The 19141-nt window shown below is 42.6% G+C and overlaps 1 protein-coding gene across 1 annotated transcript in view; it reads right to left on the minus strand.

Moving 5' to 3' along the window:
• LOC110535112 (cytosolic arginine sensor for mTORC1 subunit 1) overlaps nt 1–19117 on the minus strand; it is a 30093-nt gene extending 10976 nt beyond the window's left edge. Inside the window, exons 1-6 of the mRNA XM_036936300.1 lie at nt 18777–19117; nt 14318–14388; nt 10074–10267; nt 4692–4827; nt 4282–4405; nt 3985–4095 (exon numbers count right to left, since the gene is read on the minus strand). Of these exons, the coding sequence (XP_036792195.1) occupies nt 3985–4095; nt 4282–4405; nt 4692–4827; nt 10074–10267; nt 14318–14388; nt 18777–18889 (749 nt within the window). The 5' untranslated portion in view covers nt 18890–19117. The remainder of the gene's footprint in view (nt 1–3984; nt 4096–4281; nt 4406–4691; nt 4828–10073; nt 10268–14317; nt 14389–18776) is intronic.
• Nucleotides 19118–19141: the final 24 nt, after the last annotated feature.

Consider the following 19141-nt stretch of genomic DNA (forward strand, 5'->3'; position numbering starts at 1 on the left):
AGAAAAGCTGCTGCGCTGTCAGGTAAACTGGAGAAAAGCTGCTGCGCTGTCAGGTAAACTGGAGAAAAGCTGCTGCGCTGTCAGGTAAACTGGAGAAAAGCTGCTGCGCTGTCAGGTAAACTGGAGAAAAGCTGCTGCGCTGTCGGGTAAACTGGAGAAAAGCTGTTGCGCTGTCAGGTAAACTGGAGAAAAGCTGCTGCACTGTCAGGTAAACTGGAGAAAAGCTGCTACGCTGTCAGGTAAACTGGAGAAAAGCTGCTGCGTTGTCAGGTAAACTGGAGAAAAGCTGCTGCGCTGTCAGGTAAACTGGAGAAAAGCTGCTGCGCTGTCAGGTAAACTGGAGAAAAGCTGCTGCGCTGTCAGGTAAACTGGAGAAAAGCTGCTGCGCTGTCAGGTAAACTGGAGAAAAGCTGCTGCGCTGTCAGGTAAACTGGAGAAAAGCTGCTGCGCTGTCAGGTAAACTGGAGAAAAGCTGCTGCGCTGTCAGGTAAACTGGAGAAAAGCTGCTGCGCTGTCAGGTAAACTGGAGAAAAGCTGCTGCGCTGTCAGGTAAACTGGAGAAAAGCTGCTGCGCTGTCAGGTAAACTGGAGAAAAGCTGCTACGCTGTCAGGTAAACTGGAGAAAAGCTGCTACGCTGTCAGGTAAACTGGAGAAAAGCTGCTGCGCTGTCAGGTAAACTGGAGAAAAGCTGCTGCGCTGTCAGGTAAACTGGAGAAAAGCTGCTGCGCTGTCAGGTAAACTGGAGAAAAGCTGCTGCGCTGTCAGGTAAACTGGAGAAAAGCTGCTGCGCTGTCAGGTAAACTGGAGAAAAGCTGCTGCGCTGTCAGGTAAACTGGAGAAAAGCTGCTGCGCTGTCAGGTAAACTGGAGAAAAGCTGCTGCGCTGTCAGGTAAACTGGAGAAAAGCTGCTGCACTGTCAGGTAAACTGGAGAAAAGCTGCTGCGCTGTCAGGTAAACTGGAGAAAAGCTGCTGCGCTGTCAGGTAAACTGGAGAAAAGCTGCTGCACTGTCAGGTAAACTGGAGAAAAGCTGCTGCGCTGTCAGGTAAACTGGAGAAAAGCTGCTGCGCTGTCAGGTAAACTGGAGAAAAGCTGCTGCACTGTCAGGTAAACTGGAGAAAAGCTGCTGCGCTGTCAGGTAAACTGGAGAAAAGCTGCTGCGCTGTCAGGTAAACTGGAGAAAAGCTGCTGCGCTGTCAGGTAAACTGGAGAAAAGCTGCTGCGCTGTCAGGTTAACTGGAGAAAAGCTGCTACGCTGTCAGGTAAACTGGAGAAAAGCTGCTGCACTGTCAGGTAAACTGGAGAAAAGCTGCTGCACTGTCAGGTAAACTGGAGAAAAGCTGCTGCACTGTCAGGTAAACTGGAGAAAAGCTGCTGCGCTGTCAGGTAAACTGGAGAAAAGCTGCTGCGCTGTCAGGTAAACTGGAGAAAAGCTGCTACGCTGTCAGGTAAACTGGAGAAAAGCTGCTGCGCTGTCAGGTAAACTGGAGAAAAGCTGCTGCTCTGTCAGGTAAACTGGAGAAAAGCTGCTGCACTGTCAGGTAAACTGGAGAAAAGCTGCTGCGCTGTCAGGTAAACTGGAGAAAAGCTGCTGCGCTGTCAGGTAAACTGGAGAAAAGCTGCTGCGCTGTCAGGTAAACTGGAGAAAAGCTGCTGCGCTGTCAGGTAAACTGGAGAAAAGCTGCTGCGCTGTCAGGTAAACTGGAGAAAAGCTGCTACGCTGTCAGGTTAACTGGAGAAAAGCTGCTACGCTGTCAGGTAAACTGGAGAAAAGCTGCTGCGCTGTCAGGTAAACTGGAGAAAAGCTGCTGCACTGTCAGGTTAACTGGAGAAAAGCTGCTGCACTGTCAGGTAAACTGGAGAAAAGCTGCTGCACTGTCAGGTAAACTGGAGAAAAGCTGCTGCACTGTCAGGTAAACTGGAGAAAAGCTGCTGCGCTGTCAGGTAAACTGGAGAAAAGCTGCTACGCTGTCAGGTTAACTGGAGAAAAGCTGCTACGCTGTCAGGTAAACTGGAGAAAAGCTGCTGCGCTGTCAGGTAAACTGGAGAAAAGCTGCTGCACTGTCAGGTTAACTGGAGAAAAGCTGCTGCACTGTCAGGTAAACTGGAGAAAAGCTGCTACGCTGTCAGGTAAACTGGAGAAAAGCTGCTGCACTGTCAGGTAAACTGGAGAAAAGCTGCTGCGCTGTCAGGTTAACTGGAGAAAAGCTGCTGCGCTGTCAGGTAAACTGGAGAAAAGCTGCTGCGCTGTCAGGTAAACTGGAGAAAAGCTGCTGCGCTGTCAGGTAAACTGGAGAAAAGCTGCTGCGCTGTCAGGTAAACTGGAGAAAAGCTGCTGCGCTGTCAGGTAAACTGGAGAAAAGCTGCTGCGCTGTCAGGTAAACTGGAAAAAAGCTGCTGCGCTGTCAGGTAAACTGGAGAAAAGCTGCTGCGCTGTCAGGTAAACTGGGGTTACGGGGGACCTTGAAAAGATCTGGGGAGACTCCCTATTGGAGGAAATAACGACCAATATAGCATAATTGGGTCTGTCAAACAGGTAAGACTACCCTACTTAAAAATGGCTCCAACAAAGCTTTTAGTAAATTGGCCTAATCAACTTTCCGCACTGGGCACTGTCCATTTTTATTTTTGAAATACAGTGTATTTGGAAAGTATTCAGACCCCTTCCCTTTTCCCACATTGTTACATTACAGCCTTATTCTAAAATGGATCAAATTAAGCATGTTCCTCAATTTATTTATTTATTTTTTTAAGTAATCCATTTTAGAATGAGGCTGTAATGTAACAAAATGTGGAATAATAACAAAAAAAGAGTCTGAATACTGAATGCGATGGCACTTTAGGCCTAGATCCAGGAGTGCCGGCTGCATATTAACTAGCCTAATCTTTTTTTTTATATACCATAAAATAAGTTGTTACTGTTCTTTGTGATATGTCTATTTTAGCTAAATGTACTATTTTACAGTCATGCTAAGCATAGTCTTATAAGATTTTTTTCATTGTATAAGATGGACATTTCATGTTCATTGTCTGATATGAAATAGTAAACTGACACCTGGTTAAATAAAGGTGAAATAAATAAACACATAACAAGTAAGTGTCACGTGTAAACAACGTCTAAATGATGTTAGCAATGTACATCTATCCTTCAATAAAACAAACTCCAAAGCAAATCAAGGGGGAGAAGAATAGGTTTATTCAGAGAGGACAAATCAAAATGTTACGCTGGGAGTCAGATGTTCAGTCTCCCCATGTCCTCAGCATTTCCCCCCAGAACAAAGGACAGGATGCCACTTATAACCCCCCACCCTAGCCTGGGGTTGACCAATCAGAAGTCCTTGCAGGACAACTTGGCCAATGGCCAAATAACAAGTATCCCACTCCAGACTCAATGTACAGACCAATGAAAACGTGGCCCACGTAGAACACGTTGCTCTGAGTTCAGGAGTGACATTCCACAGATGTTGAACTGAAACCCAAATTCTACTTACAATTAGCTATTGACCATTGGTCAATTAGCTATTGACCATTGAATTTTTTGTCCTCTCAAACTCTGCGTTGTGTATTCATCTTCCAAATACTATTGCAATGACGTGTGCATGTCACATGACGTGAACACGTCGGAAGTTTGACTGCTAAGAAAAAAATATTTAAAATAATAATTAGGTGGGTGCTTATATGTCCTATTTCTTGTGTGTATTATACGCATGTGTGAAATTGAGATGGGGGAGTTTGGTTTTGCATATCTTAAGACCCTCAGAGAGTGGGGTCACGGCCAGGGTCAGCCATTATCAATGGGGACCCTGGAGCAATTAGGGTTAAGTGCTTTGCTGAAGGGCACAGAGATTTTTTAGCGTCTTGCCTCAAGGATTCTAATTAGCAATCTTTTGGTTACTGGCCCAACGCTCTAACCGATAGGCCACCCACAAAGTGAAACTTTAAATCAGCTCAGATGTAAGAGAGGTGAGAGGAGATGAGTCTTACTGTCTTTGTGCCTCTGTGTCCATGACCAGAGAGACGTAGCCATCGATCAGAGAGAAGGAAAAGAACTTGATACAGTCCAGGTCCTGGCTGGGAAGAGCGCCCTCTTTAGGACTGAGGAAGAAAATCATTTTACACCACAGACTCAGAATAAGACCGTCTTAAAACAACTTGTTTTTTTTTTACAAAAATATGGCAGAACCATTACCCTAAGTAAGGATTTCACACGGCAGCCATCTTGACTTGAACTGGTAAGGCAACAAAAGGGTCAAAAAGGGTTTTGCGCGGAGCAGAGCTCACCTGTTGGAGTAGAAGAGAACGTCGATGAGTGTTGTTGCGATGGCAGGCAGAGTGTCTGGGTCCAGACTCATCACACAGAACTGGTTCTGGGGTATCAGCAAAGGGTGCACTGTCAGCTGGGGGGCTGGATATGAAACAGAAGGGGAATAATAGTATAGAACCTGAACCCAACCTGAAATAACCTGTAGCACTGGGACAGTGAGAAGTAGTGTTATAGAGTACAAGCATGTCTTCACTTTATCATGTGGGGGGATTCTATTGTAAAACATGGCTATTCTGTTACCCATAGTTCCCTTCAAAAAAAGAGCACAGACTGATAATATCGTTTCTCTATGTCTGTCCCTTTCTGTGACCCTCCAATACATTCGGTCTCACCCCCCCTCCCCTCCCCTCTCTCTGCTGCGACGTACCTTCTTTGCCGTTCTTCTGGAAGCCATTGTGGACATGTTGGCTGAGAACAGCAGAGTACTCTCCCCCCACCTCTCTGTAGATGTTGAACTCTTCCTCCAGAGTGTTAATAACGACAGCCAGGTCCTTCTCCCTCACCTACAGTAAGACAGTATTAATAACGACAGCCAGGTTCTTCTCCCTCACCTACAGTAAGACAGTATTAATAACTACAGCCAGGTCCTTCTCCCTCACCTACAGTAAGACAGTATTAATAACGACAGCCAGGTTCTTCTCCCTCACCTACAGTAAGACAGTATTAATAACTACAACCAGGTCCTTCTCCCTCACCTACAGTAAGACAGTATTAATAACGACAGCCAGGTTCTTCTCCCTCACCTACAGTAAGACAGTATTAATAACGACAGCCAGATTCTTCTCCCTCACCTACAGTAAGACAGTATTAATAACGACAGCCAGGTCCTTCTCCCTCACCTACAGTAAGACAGTATTAATAACGACAGCCAGGTTCTTCTCCCTCACCTACAGTAAGACAGTATTAATAACGACAGCCAGGTTCTTCTCCCTCACCTACAGTAAGACAGTATTAATAACGACAGCCAGGTCCTTCTCCCTCACCTACAGTAAGACAGTATTAATAACTACAACCAGGTCCTTCTCCCTCACCTACAGTAAGACAGTATTAATAACTACAACCAGGTCCTTCTCCCTCACCTACAGTAAGACAGTATTAATAACTACAACCAGGTCCTTCTCCCTCACCTACAGTAAGACAGTATTAATAACGACAGCCAGGTCCTTCTCCCTCACCTACAGTAAGACAGTATTAATAACTACAACCAGGCCCTTCTCCCTCACCTACAGTAAGACAGTATTAATAACGACAGCCAGGTCCTTCTCCCTCACCTACAGTAAGACAGTATTAATAACGACAGCCAGGTTCTTCTCCCTCACCTACAGTAAGACAGTATTAATAACGACAGCCAGGTCCTTCTCCCTCACCTACAGTAAGACAGTATTAATAACTACAACCAGGTCCTTCTCCCTCACCTACAGTAAGACAGTATTAATAACTACAACCAGGCCCTTCTCCCTCACCTACAGTAAGACAGTATTAATAACAACCAGGTCCTTCTCCCTCACCTACAGTAAGACAGTATTAATAACGACAGCCAGGTTCTTCTCCCTCACCTACAGTAAGACAGTATTAATAACGACAGCCAGGTCCTTCTCCCTCACCTACAGTAAGACAGTATTAATAACTACAACCAGGTCCTTCTCCCCCACCTACAGTAAGACAGTATTAATAACGACAGCCAGGTTCTTCTCCCTCACCTACAGTAAGACAGTATTAATAACGACAGCCAGGTCCTTCTCCCTCACCTACAGTAAGACAGTATTAATAACTACAACCAGGTCCTTCTCCCTCACCTACAGTAAGACAGTATTAATAAAAACAACCAGGTCCTTCTCCCTCACCTACAGTAAGACAGTATTAATAACGACAGCCAGGTCCTTCTCCCTCACCTACAGTAAGACAGTATTAATAACTACAACCAGGCCCTTCTCCCTCACCTACAGTAAGACAGTATTAATAACGACAGCCAGGTCCTTCTCCCTCACCTACAGTAAGACAGTATTAATAACGACAGCCAGGTTCTTCTCCCTCACCTACAGTAAGACAGTATTAATAACGACAGCCAGGTCCTTCTCCCTCACCTACAGTAAGACAGTATTAATAACTACAACCAGGTCCTTCTCCCTCACCTACAGTAAGACAGTATTAATAACTACAACCAGGCCCTTCTCCCTCACCTACAGTAAGACAGTATTAATAACAACCAGGTCCTTCTCCCTCACCTACAGTAAGACAGTATTAATAACGACAGCCAGGTTCTTCTCCCTCACCTACAGTAAGACAGTATTAATAACAACAGCCAGGTCCTTCTCCCTCACCTACAGTAAGACAGTATTAATAACTACAACCAGGTCCTTCTCCCCCACCTACAGTAAGACAGTATTAATAACTACAACCAGGCCCTTCTCCCTCACCTACAGTAAGACAGTATTAATAACAACCAGGTCCTTCTCCCTCACCTACAGTAAGACAGTATTAATAACGACAGCCAGGTCCTTCTCCCTCACCTACAGTAAGACAGTATTAATAACTACAGCCAGGTCCTTCTCCCTCACCTACAGTAAGACACTATTAATAACTACAACCAGGTCCTTCTCCCTCACCTACAGTAAGACAGTATTAATAACGACAGCCAGGTCCTTCTCCCTCACCTACAGTAAGACACTATTAATAACTACAACCAGGTCCTTCTCCCTCACCTACAGTAAGACAGTATTAATAACTACAACCAGGTCCTTCTCCCTCACCTACAGTAAGACAGTATTAATAACGACAGCCAGGTCCTTCTCCCTCACCTACAGTAAGACAGTATTAATAACTACAACCAGGTCCTTCTCCCTCACCTACAGTAAGACACTATTAATAACTACAACCAGGTCCTTCTCCCTCACCTACAGTAAGACACTATTAATAACTACAACCAGGTCCTTCTCCCTCACCTACAGTAAGACAGTATTAATAACAACAACCAGGTTCTTCTCCCTCACCTACAGTAAGACACTATTAATAACTACAACCAGGTCCTTCTCCCTCACCTACAGTAAGACAGTATTAATAACAACAACCAGGTTCTTCTCCCTCACCTACAGTAAGACAGTATTAATAACGACAGCCAGGTCCTTCTCCCTCACCTACAGTAAGACAGTATTAATAACTACAACCAGGTCCTTCTCCCTCACCTACAGTAAGACAGTATTAATAACAACAACCAGGTCCTTCTCCCTCACCTACAGTAAGACAGTATTAATAACGACAGCCAGGTCCTTCTCCCTCACCTACAGTAAGACAGTATTAATAACTACAACCAGGCCCTTCTCCCTCACCTACAGTAAGACAGTATTAATAACGACAGCCAGGTCCTTCTCCCTCACCTACAGTAAGACAGTATTAATAACGACAGCCAGGTTCTTCTCCCTCACCTACAGTAAGACAGTATTAATAACGACAGCCAGGTCCTTCTCCCTCACCTACAGTAAGACAGTATTAATAACTACAACCAGGTCCTTCTCCCTCACCTACAGTAAGACAGTATTAATAACTACAACCAGGCCCTTCTCCCTCACCTACAGTAAGACAGTATTAATAACAACCAGGTCCTTCTCCCTCACCTACAGTAAGACAGTATTAATAACGACAGCCAGGTTCTTCTCCCTCACCTACAGTAAGACAGTATTAATAACAACAGCCAGGTCCTTCTCCCTCACCTACAGTAAGACAGTATTAATAACTACAACCAGGTCCTTCTCCCCCACCTACAGTAAGACAGTATTAATAACTACAACCAGGCCCTTCTCCCTCACCTACAGTAAGACAGTATTAATAACAACCAGGTCCTTCTCCCTCACCTACAGTAAGACAGTATTAATAACGACAGCCAGGTCCTTCTCCCTCACCTACAGTAAGACAGTATTAATAACTACAGCCAGGTCCTTCTCCCTCACCTACAGTAAGATACTATTAATAACTACAACCAGGTCCTTCTCCCTCACCTACAGTAAGACAGTATTAATAACGACAGCCAGGTCCTTCTCCCTCACCTACAGTAAGACACTATTAATAACTACAACCAGGTCCTTCTCCCTCACCTACAGTAAGACACTATTAATAACTACAACCAGGTCCTTCTCCCTCACCTACAGTAAGACAGTATTAATAACTACAACCAGGTCCTTCTCCCTCACCTACAGTAAGACAGTATTAATAACGACAGCCAGGTCCTTCTCCCTCACCTACAGTAAGACAGTATTAATAACTACAACCAGGTCCTTCTCCCTCACCTACAGTAAGACACTATTAATAACTACAACCAGGTCCTTCTCCCTCACCTACAGTAAGACACTATTAATAACTACAACCAGGTCCTTCTCCCTCACCTACAGTAAGACAGTATTAATAACAACAACCAGGTCCTTCTCCCTCACCTACAGTAAGACAGTATTAATAACAACAACCAGGTTCTTCTCCCTCACCTACAGTAAGACACTATTAATAACTACAACCAGGTCCCTCTCCCTCACCTACAGTAAGCGGACAACATGCGGGCTGACAGTCAGTGACATTGAGAGAGAGAATTTTTTAAAAGCTACATTGTAGTCACTTCTATTACTTCAAATGGACTAGTGGCATATTTGTACTTATAACATTTATCTTACGTTTGGAGTGGGACAAATGCAACTGCTTTGCAAAGCTATACCTACTTCATCACAACTTATCATCGGCGTCTTCCGTAACATGCAACACTTTGACCCACTGCTCCCACCATTGTGGGAAATGCTCTTTTTTGACAAGGATTTGAGGGGACACAAAGTAAGTGAGGATGGCAGATTTGAGTTTGAGAACTTAGCATTTTTTCAAACACCTGAAACAGCTTATTCATGCAATAGAGCCATAATCATTATGCTTAATTCTATGTAAAAAGTCTGTTTATTTTTCTGCATATTTAAGCATACCTCTTGAGCTGTCTGTATCCTCCTGACTGATGGTTATTTTTTAAAGGAACCAAATATGCTTATCTGCATCTCTGCTAAAATCCGGGTAAAAGATTGAAAGGAATGCGAGTCTTATTCAGTATATAGTTATTGCTTGGCTTTTCTAAAGTCTAGCAATCTTGTCAGCAGGCATGCCAGCTAAGATAATTAGACAAGCTACTCAAACTTGATTAATAGCCTAAAATGGCTTGGTAGCTAGTTATGAGGTATTAGAGAGAACCAATAAAAAATAAAAAATAAATGATTTACTCATCAAGAAGGAATCAGTAGGCTACATAGCTTGATCAAATTAATTTACAAGCATACCTCCTGAGAGTCCTGCACATCACAGGCAGCTATAGGCAGATCAAACGCTGTGTGTCTTTGCTCTGTGGCGCACCTTGGAAGGGACCACTTACTGGGGGGGGGGGGGTACACTTTACTTGGTCCAGTGAGTGTGCCCCCTCCTCTTTTTTTTAAATAAATAATGATAAAACGTGGGCTTAAAAAGGAAGTTCAGTAATTCCTTTAAAATCTGAAACATTAGGACAAATCTGTGCCCTTGTGCCCCCTATGGGCATGACGCCTATGGCTATTGCTTAGCAACTGTTGTAATGGTTGGATACCAGTGGCACGTTTAGGAGGGAGTAACGTTACAGAATGTTCAGAGAGAAATGTAGACCTATTATGTTGAAAAACAATGATAAAGAATCACATCAGACAACCCAATAAGCCCCAGCAGGTAATAACTGGAGGGGTCACAGAGACAGGGGACTCACCAGGATGAAGTCCGTCTGATAGGTCGAGAGCATGAAGACTGACACGTGCTGCTGGGCCAATGGGGCGATGACAGACTTAGCGATTTTGGTCACGCCCACTGCCTGCGAGCTGCTGGAAGAGTTGCCGTTGGAGACCACGTTGAGTGGCAGCCACACGGAACTTTCGACCAGTAGATGCTCCGAGGGCTGCAGCTCTGCAGGGGGGAGAGGGGGGGGGGGGGTTAGGTAATGTCAGAACACACACACACACCACTTCACTCAAACAAAGACTATCCACTAGTGGTCTATACTGTATTGAACAGAAAACCCACAGTAAAGTTAGGCCTTCTTTCTAAAAGCAATCGTACATACAGGCCCAATGCAAAGTTGTTACTTTCCTGCTTTTTAAATTATATGAACATAAAATATTCAATTTTATTTGGAACGGCAAGCCAGATTAAATTAAAAAGGCCTAATTATATAACAAATATGAATTCAGAGGGCAGAAATGATTAAATATAAAAGCATTAGACCTCTCACTAAAGGCATCAATCATACAAAAGTTAAACTTAAATCCAAACTGGTTTTCTAGTAAATTGGTAAGAATGTCTCATTCTATGTTCAAGAATGGCCTTTTCCCCTTTATTCAGATTACACCGGCCCACTTTCGGTTGTTTGAAAAGGAAATAATCTCCAAAATATCTTTCTTTTTTAAACAGGTTGCAATTTCACTTTAAATCCACCTGAAAAGACAGAACAAATAATACAACAAATATTGTGGTTAAATTCAAATATACTAATTGATTAAAAAAACGATTTTTCAAAGAAATGTTTAAAAAAGGTATAATTTTAGTGAATGATATCATAAATAGGACTGGTGGAGTTATGTCACACATGCAGCTAACACAGACATCTGTCTGCTCTAGCCAAAATTACAACCAATTAATTGCAGCACAAAAAAGTAAAGAACTTGTATGTCGGCCCTGTATTAAAGAACATAAATGGTTAAAGAAAAGTGTGATAAATAAAAACATATACCAATTTAATTTAAGGACCAAAAAACTGACAGCTGTGCCATATAAATTGCAAAATAGTTGGGAAGAGATTTTGGATGTACCCATTCCATGGCACATGGTTTATGAATTGATACGCAAAACAACGCCGGATGCAAAACTTCAAATTTTTCAATATAAATTACTATACAAAAATCTTGCAACCAATAGAATGTTATATATATGGGGGATACAATCTTCCCATCTCTGCAGATTTTGCTGTGAGTAGGCAGAGTCATTAGATCATTCATTTGGTACTGTCCATATGTAGTTCATTTTTGGTCACAGGTCCAGGAATGGCTGAAGAATTGTAACATTTGACTAGAACTAACGATGCAGATAGCAATACTGGGTGATTTGAAAAATCATAGTCAATCAATCATTAATATCATAATTATTTTAGCAAAAATGTTTATTTTTAATTTACAATCGGTAGAAGCTATGAGAATAGAAAAGTTCAATTCGTTTGTGAAGCATCACAGCACAGTTGAAAAATATATGGCAAATAGAAATCCAAAATGGATGATGTTGAGAGGTGAGAGGAGAGGTTGAATGGAGCTGAAGGGTGGGACTAATAACAAGATAAAACATGTAAAACATACGGGGTCTGTAAAATGTATATAGGATCAGAACTTTTGTGAAATATCACAGTTACAAACAGAAATCAAACTGGATGGACATCAGAAATAGAGGAAGGACTAAAAACAAACAAGAGAGAACTATTGTAAAGTAGACTGTGTCTGTAGAGTGTGTATAAGATGTATGGATTGAAGGTAAAAGCCGAAGTGTTTATTAGTTTACTCCAATTGGGGGATCGGTGGAAGGGTTTGCGGGGAATAATAATAAAGGTATATTCTTTAAAAAAGTATGTATATCTATATAGGTATGTGTATGTATATATGTGTATATGTATGTCTATATAGGTATGTGTATATGTGTATATGTATGTCTATATAGGTATGTGTATGTATATATGTGTATATGTATGTCTATATAGGTATGTGTATGTATATATGTGTATATGTATGTCTATATAGGTATGTGTATGTATATATGTGTATATGTATGTCTATATAGGTTTGTGTATGTATATATGTGTATATGTATGCATGCGTGTATGGATATATACATATTTACCAAAGAAATATATTGGGGATTGGAAACGATGCAGACAATTACATTGATGGAACCGATATTCTTTCCGTGATATTAAGCTGATCCACCCCTTAAATGTTAGAATTTGTTTAAGTTGCTACTTTCCAAACCTGACCTTATGTCTACACAGCTATTTTAAGTAATTTCCTCTGATTGGACCCCATCCCCACTGCCATCCACTTCCTTCGGGGGGGGGGGGGGTAAATAATGGCATCATCCACTCTCCACCATCCCCACTATGGTCCCTACAGTATGTTGGGAGTAGGATGAAGTGCCCCCAGGGACTGATCTAAAGTAAGTCTAAGATTTGAGGAGAGTAAGCCACTTCTTAACAGCGTGTGTGTGTTTATGGTCTGAGAAGGGGTCAAGGAGGGTTCAACCAGGTCCTATTCCCTACAGGGTCTAGAGGGCCATAACTGACCCAGACAGGACACTGATCAGTCCTCACCCCTTCCCCAAACAGGCCATCAACAGCAGATAGCTACTTGGGAAGCAGGTGTGAGCTCTCAAACTTTTAATGTAATATTTGATTTATACAGGAAGTATAGGAACTGGGAGGAAAGTGCACTCGGATATTGGGTTGTATACTGAGATGTGTATTTCAAAAGGTGATTGTGCACTAGCAGATGCATTGTACTGGATTTAACAAATCATTGTTTGTTTACCGAAATAAATTTAAATAAAACGCAACCTGGAACAATTTCAAAGATTTTACTGAGTTACAGTTCATATAAGGAGATCAGTCAATTTAAATACATTCATTAAGCCCTAATCTATGGATTTCACATGACTGGGAATACAGATATGCATCGGTTGGTCACAGATACCAAAAAAAAGTAGGGATAGGAGTCAGTATCTGGTGTGACCACCATTTGCCTCATGCAGCATGACAAATCTCCTTTGCTTAGAGTTGATCAGGCGGTTGGTTGATGGTGGCCTGTGGAATGTTGTGCCACTCCTCTTCAATGGCTGTGCGAAGTTGCTGGATATTGTCGGGAACTGGAACACGCTGTCGTACATGTCGATCCAGAGCATCCCAAACAAGCTCAATTGGTGACATGTCTGGTGAGTAAGCAGGCCGTGGAAGAACTGGGACATTTTCAGCTTCCAGGAATTGTGTACTGATCTTTATACGTTACACCTGTCAGATAGATGGATTATCTTGGCAAAGGAGAAATGCTCACTAACAGGGATGTAAACACATTTGTGCACACAATGACAGAATTAAGCTTTTTGTGTGTTTGGAACATTTCTGGTATCTTTTATTTCAGCTCATGAAATATGTGACCAACACTTTATATTTTTGTTCAGTGTATTTGGTTGCTATGTTATTTAATCTTATATAGCAATGTGTTTTTATATTAGTTGCTATAGAGCCTATTTCATTCCACATAAGAAGAGCACTGTCATGCAACAATTCAGTGTTCTCAGGGATGCGCCTGGTTTGAATTAAAAATGTGTGAAGTGAACTTCAATTACTTCAGGGGATGAAGAAAAACAACCCTTCCAGGCTGGGAAACTAATGGTATTCATTCACAGCAGTGCCAGGACTCTGATCTCCCTCTCAACAGTAAACATTACACTTCCAAAAGATCCAAAAGCATAACGACATTTCAAATGACATGGCTACATAGTGTTGTAATGATGTGCAAATAGTTAAGTAATTATCTTTTTGTTTTCTCATGATTTGGTTGGGTCTAATTGTGTTGCAAGGCTCTGCTTCTCTCTATCTATTCCCCTTCAAAAGGGGAACTGTTCTGGTTGGAATCATTTGTCAGAAGCAGCCCCTTGTGGATTCTCTGCACCAGCTTTCACCTCTTAAAATAGACAGAAAGATAGAGAAGGCCTGGAGGCAATATGTGCCTGTAATGTCAACTACATCTGTGAGATACAGACATTGGGAATAAAATACCTCCAAAGAGTATCGGCCATAAAAAAAACATGTGACGTTGAAGTTGTTGACTTCAGGATGTTAAGGGAGTGTGACTGAGAATAGGCTGGGGGTGGAGGTTTGTTAAGTGGTGCATCTCTGGTTGATACCAAGGAGGAGTCATTTACCTTTAAATCCCTCTTCATCCAGGACAACCGTGTAGTTCTCTGGGGTCTCTGTCAGACTGAAGAACTTGCATCTGAGAGAAAGGGAGAGAGAAGATTAGATCACCATTTTCAGAACAAACTAAAACATGCTGCCACTATGAGTGTTACTGTGTAGTATGGCGATGGTGTGTGTGTGTTGGGGATGATTTAAACCTAGTGCCCTCTGGCCAAGCACCAAACTCTAGTCTTCACTGTGCCAATATTCCCCCAGCATGCCTGGTCTGCTCACAATGTGTGCACCCAATCGAACAAGGCTCTGCTTTGCTTCAATCACCCACTGTGTTTTTTAATCCTAGACAGAGCAGAGCCAAACCCGGCCGTTCTGAGATGGGACGGCAGGATGGTCCTTCTTTCGAGGGCCCCATTCATTAGGCCCAATGCTGTGCTGCCTAGCAGTGGGGAACACTGGGTACATTGGGGTAAGCGGGGGACTCCCGACTGGCTTCATTATTTCAGGCCTGAACCCAAAATACTTTGGTCTCAGAGAGAGACAGAGGAGTTTTGGAGACACTCTGTCCACAATGTTGTCTTTGTGGCAGACTGCCCCCTGGCCAGCAGAAGAGAGCGGTTCACGAGGACTATGCATAATACAAAGTAGAAGTTTTGCAGGAGAGGAGTGAAAGAACAGGAAGTCCATTCAGCATAAACATACAGTATGTGGCTCATTCAAGACCACGCCTCTCTCCCTTGCAAGGTTGCTGCAAAACCGAAGAGGAAATAGCCTGGCCCCAGATCAGTTGGTTCTGTAGACTTGTATAGTCAACTCCTATGGTCGTTGTCACGGATGCAGAGTTAGAGTCAGACCAATCTTCTGGATGATTAAACAGTGCAACACCTTCCCCTTCACTGTTATTCTGCCTCAGCAACAGACAGCAACATCCCTCTCTGCTGTCATTAGAAAATGTCCCCCCCCCCATGGCTATCCCTCCCATCTGTATAACACTAGAATCCTGTACGGGGTCCTACTCAGCAAAACGTAATCCGCTGGTTTCATGAGACAGGGCAATCAATCCAAAGAGAGGTGTGCATCCGAAATGGCACCCTATTCCCTACAGAGTAGTGTACTGCACATCATACAGTAGGGAATAGGGAGCCATTTCGGACGCAACCAGTGAGAGGGGACAAAATACATAGCTCCACCCAGCCGTCTGTAGAGCAAGCAAGGCAGCGAGCTAACTCAGCAGACCATTGTCTACTGTCACCTCACAGTCAGCCCTTCCTGTTGACCTCTCACCCTGTCCGGCTCTACAGCAACATACTGCTAGGTAGCCCAGCGCCCATCAGAGCACGAACAAGGCCAGTGAAAGTTTGCTTCATTCTCAACCTCGGAATTTACTGCTAGATTTCCGACTTGTTATTGTAAAGCCTGCTAGAAGAAGGGGGAGAGGAAGGTGCTAACAGGTAGCAACCCTCAATCTGCTTTGTTAAGGCTGCAAACATTTAAAAGCTTATTAATGATCATATTTTTTTTACCAAAGGGAGAGTGTAGCCTAATTGATGGTTTGGAGCTGGGTATTTAACTTCCTATCCACGTGACGCTGTTGCTGGGTTAGGATAGTTTCCTGTTTCTGTGCTAGTCATTCTAGATTTTCTAAAAAAGCTTCTACATTAACATTCTAATTCTTTATTCCAGCCTTAGATAATAAAAGTCAACATCCATTCCATTCTCATGTGTCTCCATGATGCAACAAAGGCACAGTCAGCACATTTATGATTGGTGACAAACAATTTATTTATTTTGTGGTGTGAGGGCAAGAGAGCAAGTGAAAGAGAGAGACTTGAAAAACATGGCACTCAAAATGATGTTCTTTACCAATACAGAGGAGAGAACTGGCGTTCCATCAGAGGAAAGGTGAGGGTTGTGAGCCGTGATGGCGTTCTGTGTTATGAACCATCTCCCACCAACTCTGGATGAACATGGTGTATGTGTCTAAACTTGCGATTGGCTAGAGGCTGACCTAATGGGCGTTCCACTTTCACAGAGTGTCTTTGAATGAACAATGGATGAAGTTTACCCAGCTCTCCCCCTGCTGCTAACCAAGGGCCCTTGACTGCCTACTGTAGAAGGCAAATGGAGAAAAGAAATCCACATTAATTTTGGCTCAGAGTTGCGACCCATGCTCTCTCGTCAGCAAGCTGCAGAGGTCAGGGGGCAGGCAGCAACATAGGCTACTGACTAACATTATACAGTATGAGTGTGCATCCCTGACCACCACCACAGCCTTAGAGATTAACACTGTAGCAGACACTAAATTCAGCTGGGAGAGAGATAATCCTTCTCCTTAACCTTTCCTTCAAACCCTTATCATGAAGGCTGACGGTGCTTATTTCAGCAGAAGAATAACACTGCCAAGAAGAAACAGAAACTTGGTGAGAGAGAGCGATGATCAATAAAGTTACCATTACCAGCTGGTTATTGCTGAACACTAGAGTAGGCTACTTAAGATTCAATAACACACTCACACAGATATTCTACAATAGATTGTTGCGGAATGAGAATTATGCTACTGAAGAAACTGTCAGACAGAGCTGTAAACAAGAAAAAACAGCTTACAAGATCTGCTTGCTACTATACTGTGCTGACTGGTTAGGTAGCCTATCCTGAAAATTCCTTCTATGGTTGTTTGCTTTTGAGTGATTTTGTGCCCTATACTCTAATTTATTGCAGAGCCCTACAAGAGGGAGATCTGTAGTCTAAAACCAATTATATTGTGAAGCGGTCTAAAAAAAAAATAAAAAAAATAAACATTGTTTATATTAGGGTTGTTGTTATGTTCCCCAAATGCATTCATGGTAACTCAAAACAATTCAGTCTAAACCATTATTTTTCCACATGGCCTGATCCTTACTCCAAAACAGGAAAACAACCAGGACACAACAGAATATGACATAACTACAAAGCAACAACAAAGGGAGACAAAACCCATGTAGGTTAACAGCCTAAGTCCCTAAGCTGTTACTGCATGACAGGGCAATTCTACTTCATTCTGACTTTTCTTTGGATTCAACCCTAGTAGCTGACCATAAGCCAGCAGGTACAATGAATAACCTACTAATGACTCACTGGAGGGAGAAGCTGAGGAACTCTTTGGGTGACTAACACCTTTAGAAGCTATCATTGAGCAATATATCCAGTGTGTACATGTCTCTACACATCTAAAGGAAGTGTCGGGGGGGGGGGGGGGTGGGTGAGGGTCAAGGCCAATTCTATCATCAGTGACGCTTGTCAGACGAGTATGGCGCCTGAGCTGGTAGACTGATGTTACTGGATTGATCTGTGAAACCTTTATGATAAGCAAGTCCTTGAAGACTGCCAGTAGAGCTGCTTAGACTTCGCAGAACACAAAGTGGGGTCTAGGCTATAAAAATCACCTTTTAAAAACAGCCTTCTCCAACTTGGCATGGATGGCATTTCTTCCCAAACTATGTAGGCCTACTGTGTATGTTGAGCCTCCTTTCCACCTCTGAATTCATAGGCCTACAATTATATAGGCTACTACTATACAATATACTGCTAGCCTGTATAGTTACTGCTAGATGTTTAATCCTTTCTTCCGGCTGATGCATATGCAGGACAGGCCGAGTCATAAACAATTACATAACAAAGGCAGGATTTCCAGGGATTAACTAAAAATTGCCACTGCAGCCACCATCCGTTCCAGACACTTTAAAAGCTTTATATTCAGGCTCTTTAAAGATGAATTTCCAGAGAGCTGCCTTTGCCATGACAAGTCTTGGGGAAGTGATTAGGTCCCATTGAAAGGAAAGTGCTTTCATCATCATAATATCATGTAAGAACAGACAAGTACCTGAATAGAAAACAGTGAAAGTGAGGTGGGGTTGACTAGACAATTGCTCTGCCCAAAGACCACCTGTATCTGAACACTGAATACGTGTTTTGTTTGTTGGCATAGTTACCAATAGGCCTATAACAACTAAACATACTTTAGGTTTTCTAATGATCACTCTTCAAAATAATAGCTAAACATTTACTGAGCTACTGTTTCAGCAAATGAAAGACTGATATTAGTATAGAAAAATTAAACACTACTACATTTTGGACTGGTGTGCTCATTCATTGACGGCAAGTACAATAAACAGTGCACCACATTAAATTGTCTGGTTACCTCTGGTCCACGTTTTAATCATTGTTTAGGGGTGCAGCTGGCTACATCGACATAGCATGACATGCACAATTACGGCCTTAATTGAACGGGATAGCGTCGCTAACTACAGTATATCATGACATTTACATAGCAGATGAATGTGAGACAGGATTAACAAACTAGCAAACGTTAGCTAGCAAGCATGTCTGCTATCAGCGAGTGCGAACTGCTTTTTTGTTGTTGTTGTTGCTGGTTTTAGGATCGCTGACTGTTTTAAATTAGCTAAAATAATCTCGTCATGCAAACAACCTTACCTTGCTCTGTTCCGCAGGAAAATTAGTTTGATGAGGGGGTGAGTGAAATTGACCAGACCATTTTTGCAAATGCTGGTCACTCGCAGTCTGTGATCCAGAATGTGCAAATCCATGGTTCTGAATAGCGCAATCCCTTAGTTGGTTTGAATGAATGCTTGACTATTTACAGGAACGATCCAATAAAAGGTTCCTAAATTAACGTTTTGAGTGTGTTATGTTCATTCCTGAGGACTAGACGCTTGCTGCATAGTTATTTAACTGTATGTCTTGCATTAGTCAGTCACAGATAAAGAGAAAAACATCAGACGCAATCTGACTCCACTACTGTATATTCAAATAAAAGGCATCATATAATAACACGCCCC

The sequence above is a fragment of the Oncorhynchus mykiss genome, chromosome 11 (genome assembly GCF_013265735.2).
Source record: "Oncorhynchus mykiss isolate Arlee chromosome 11, USDA_OmykA_1.1, whole genome shotgun sequence".
NCBI classification, from domain to species: domain Eukaryota; kingdom Metazoa; phylum Chordata; class Actinopteri; order Salmoniformes; family Salmonidae; genus Oncorhynchus; species Oncorhynchus mykiss.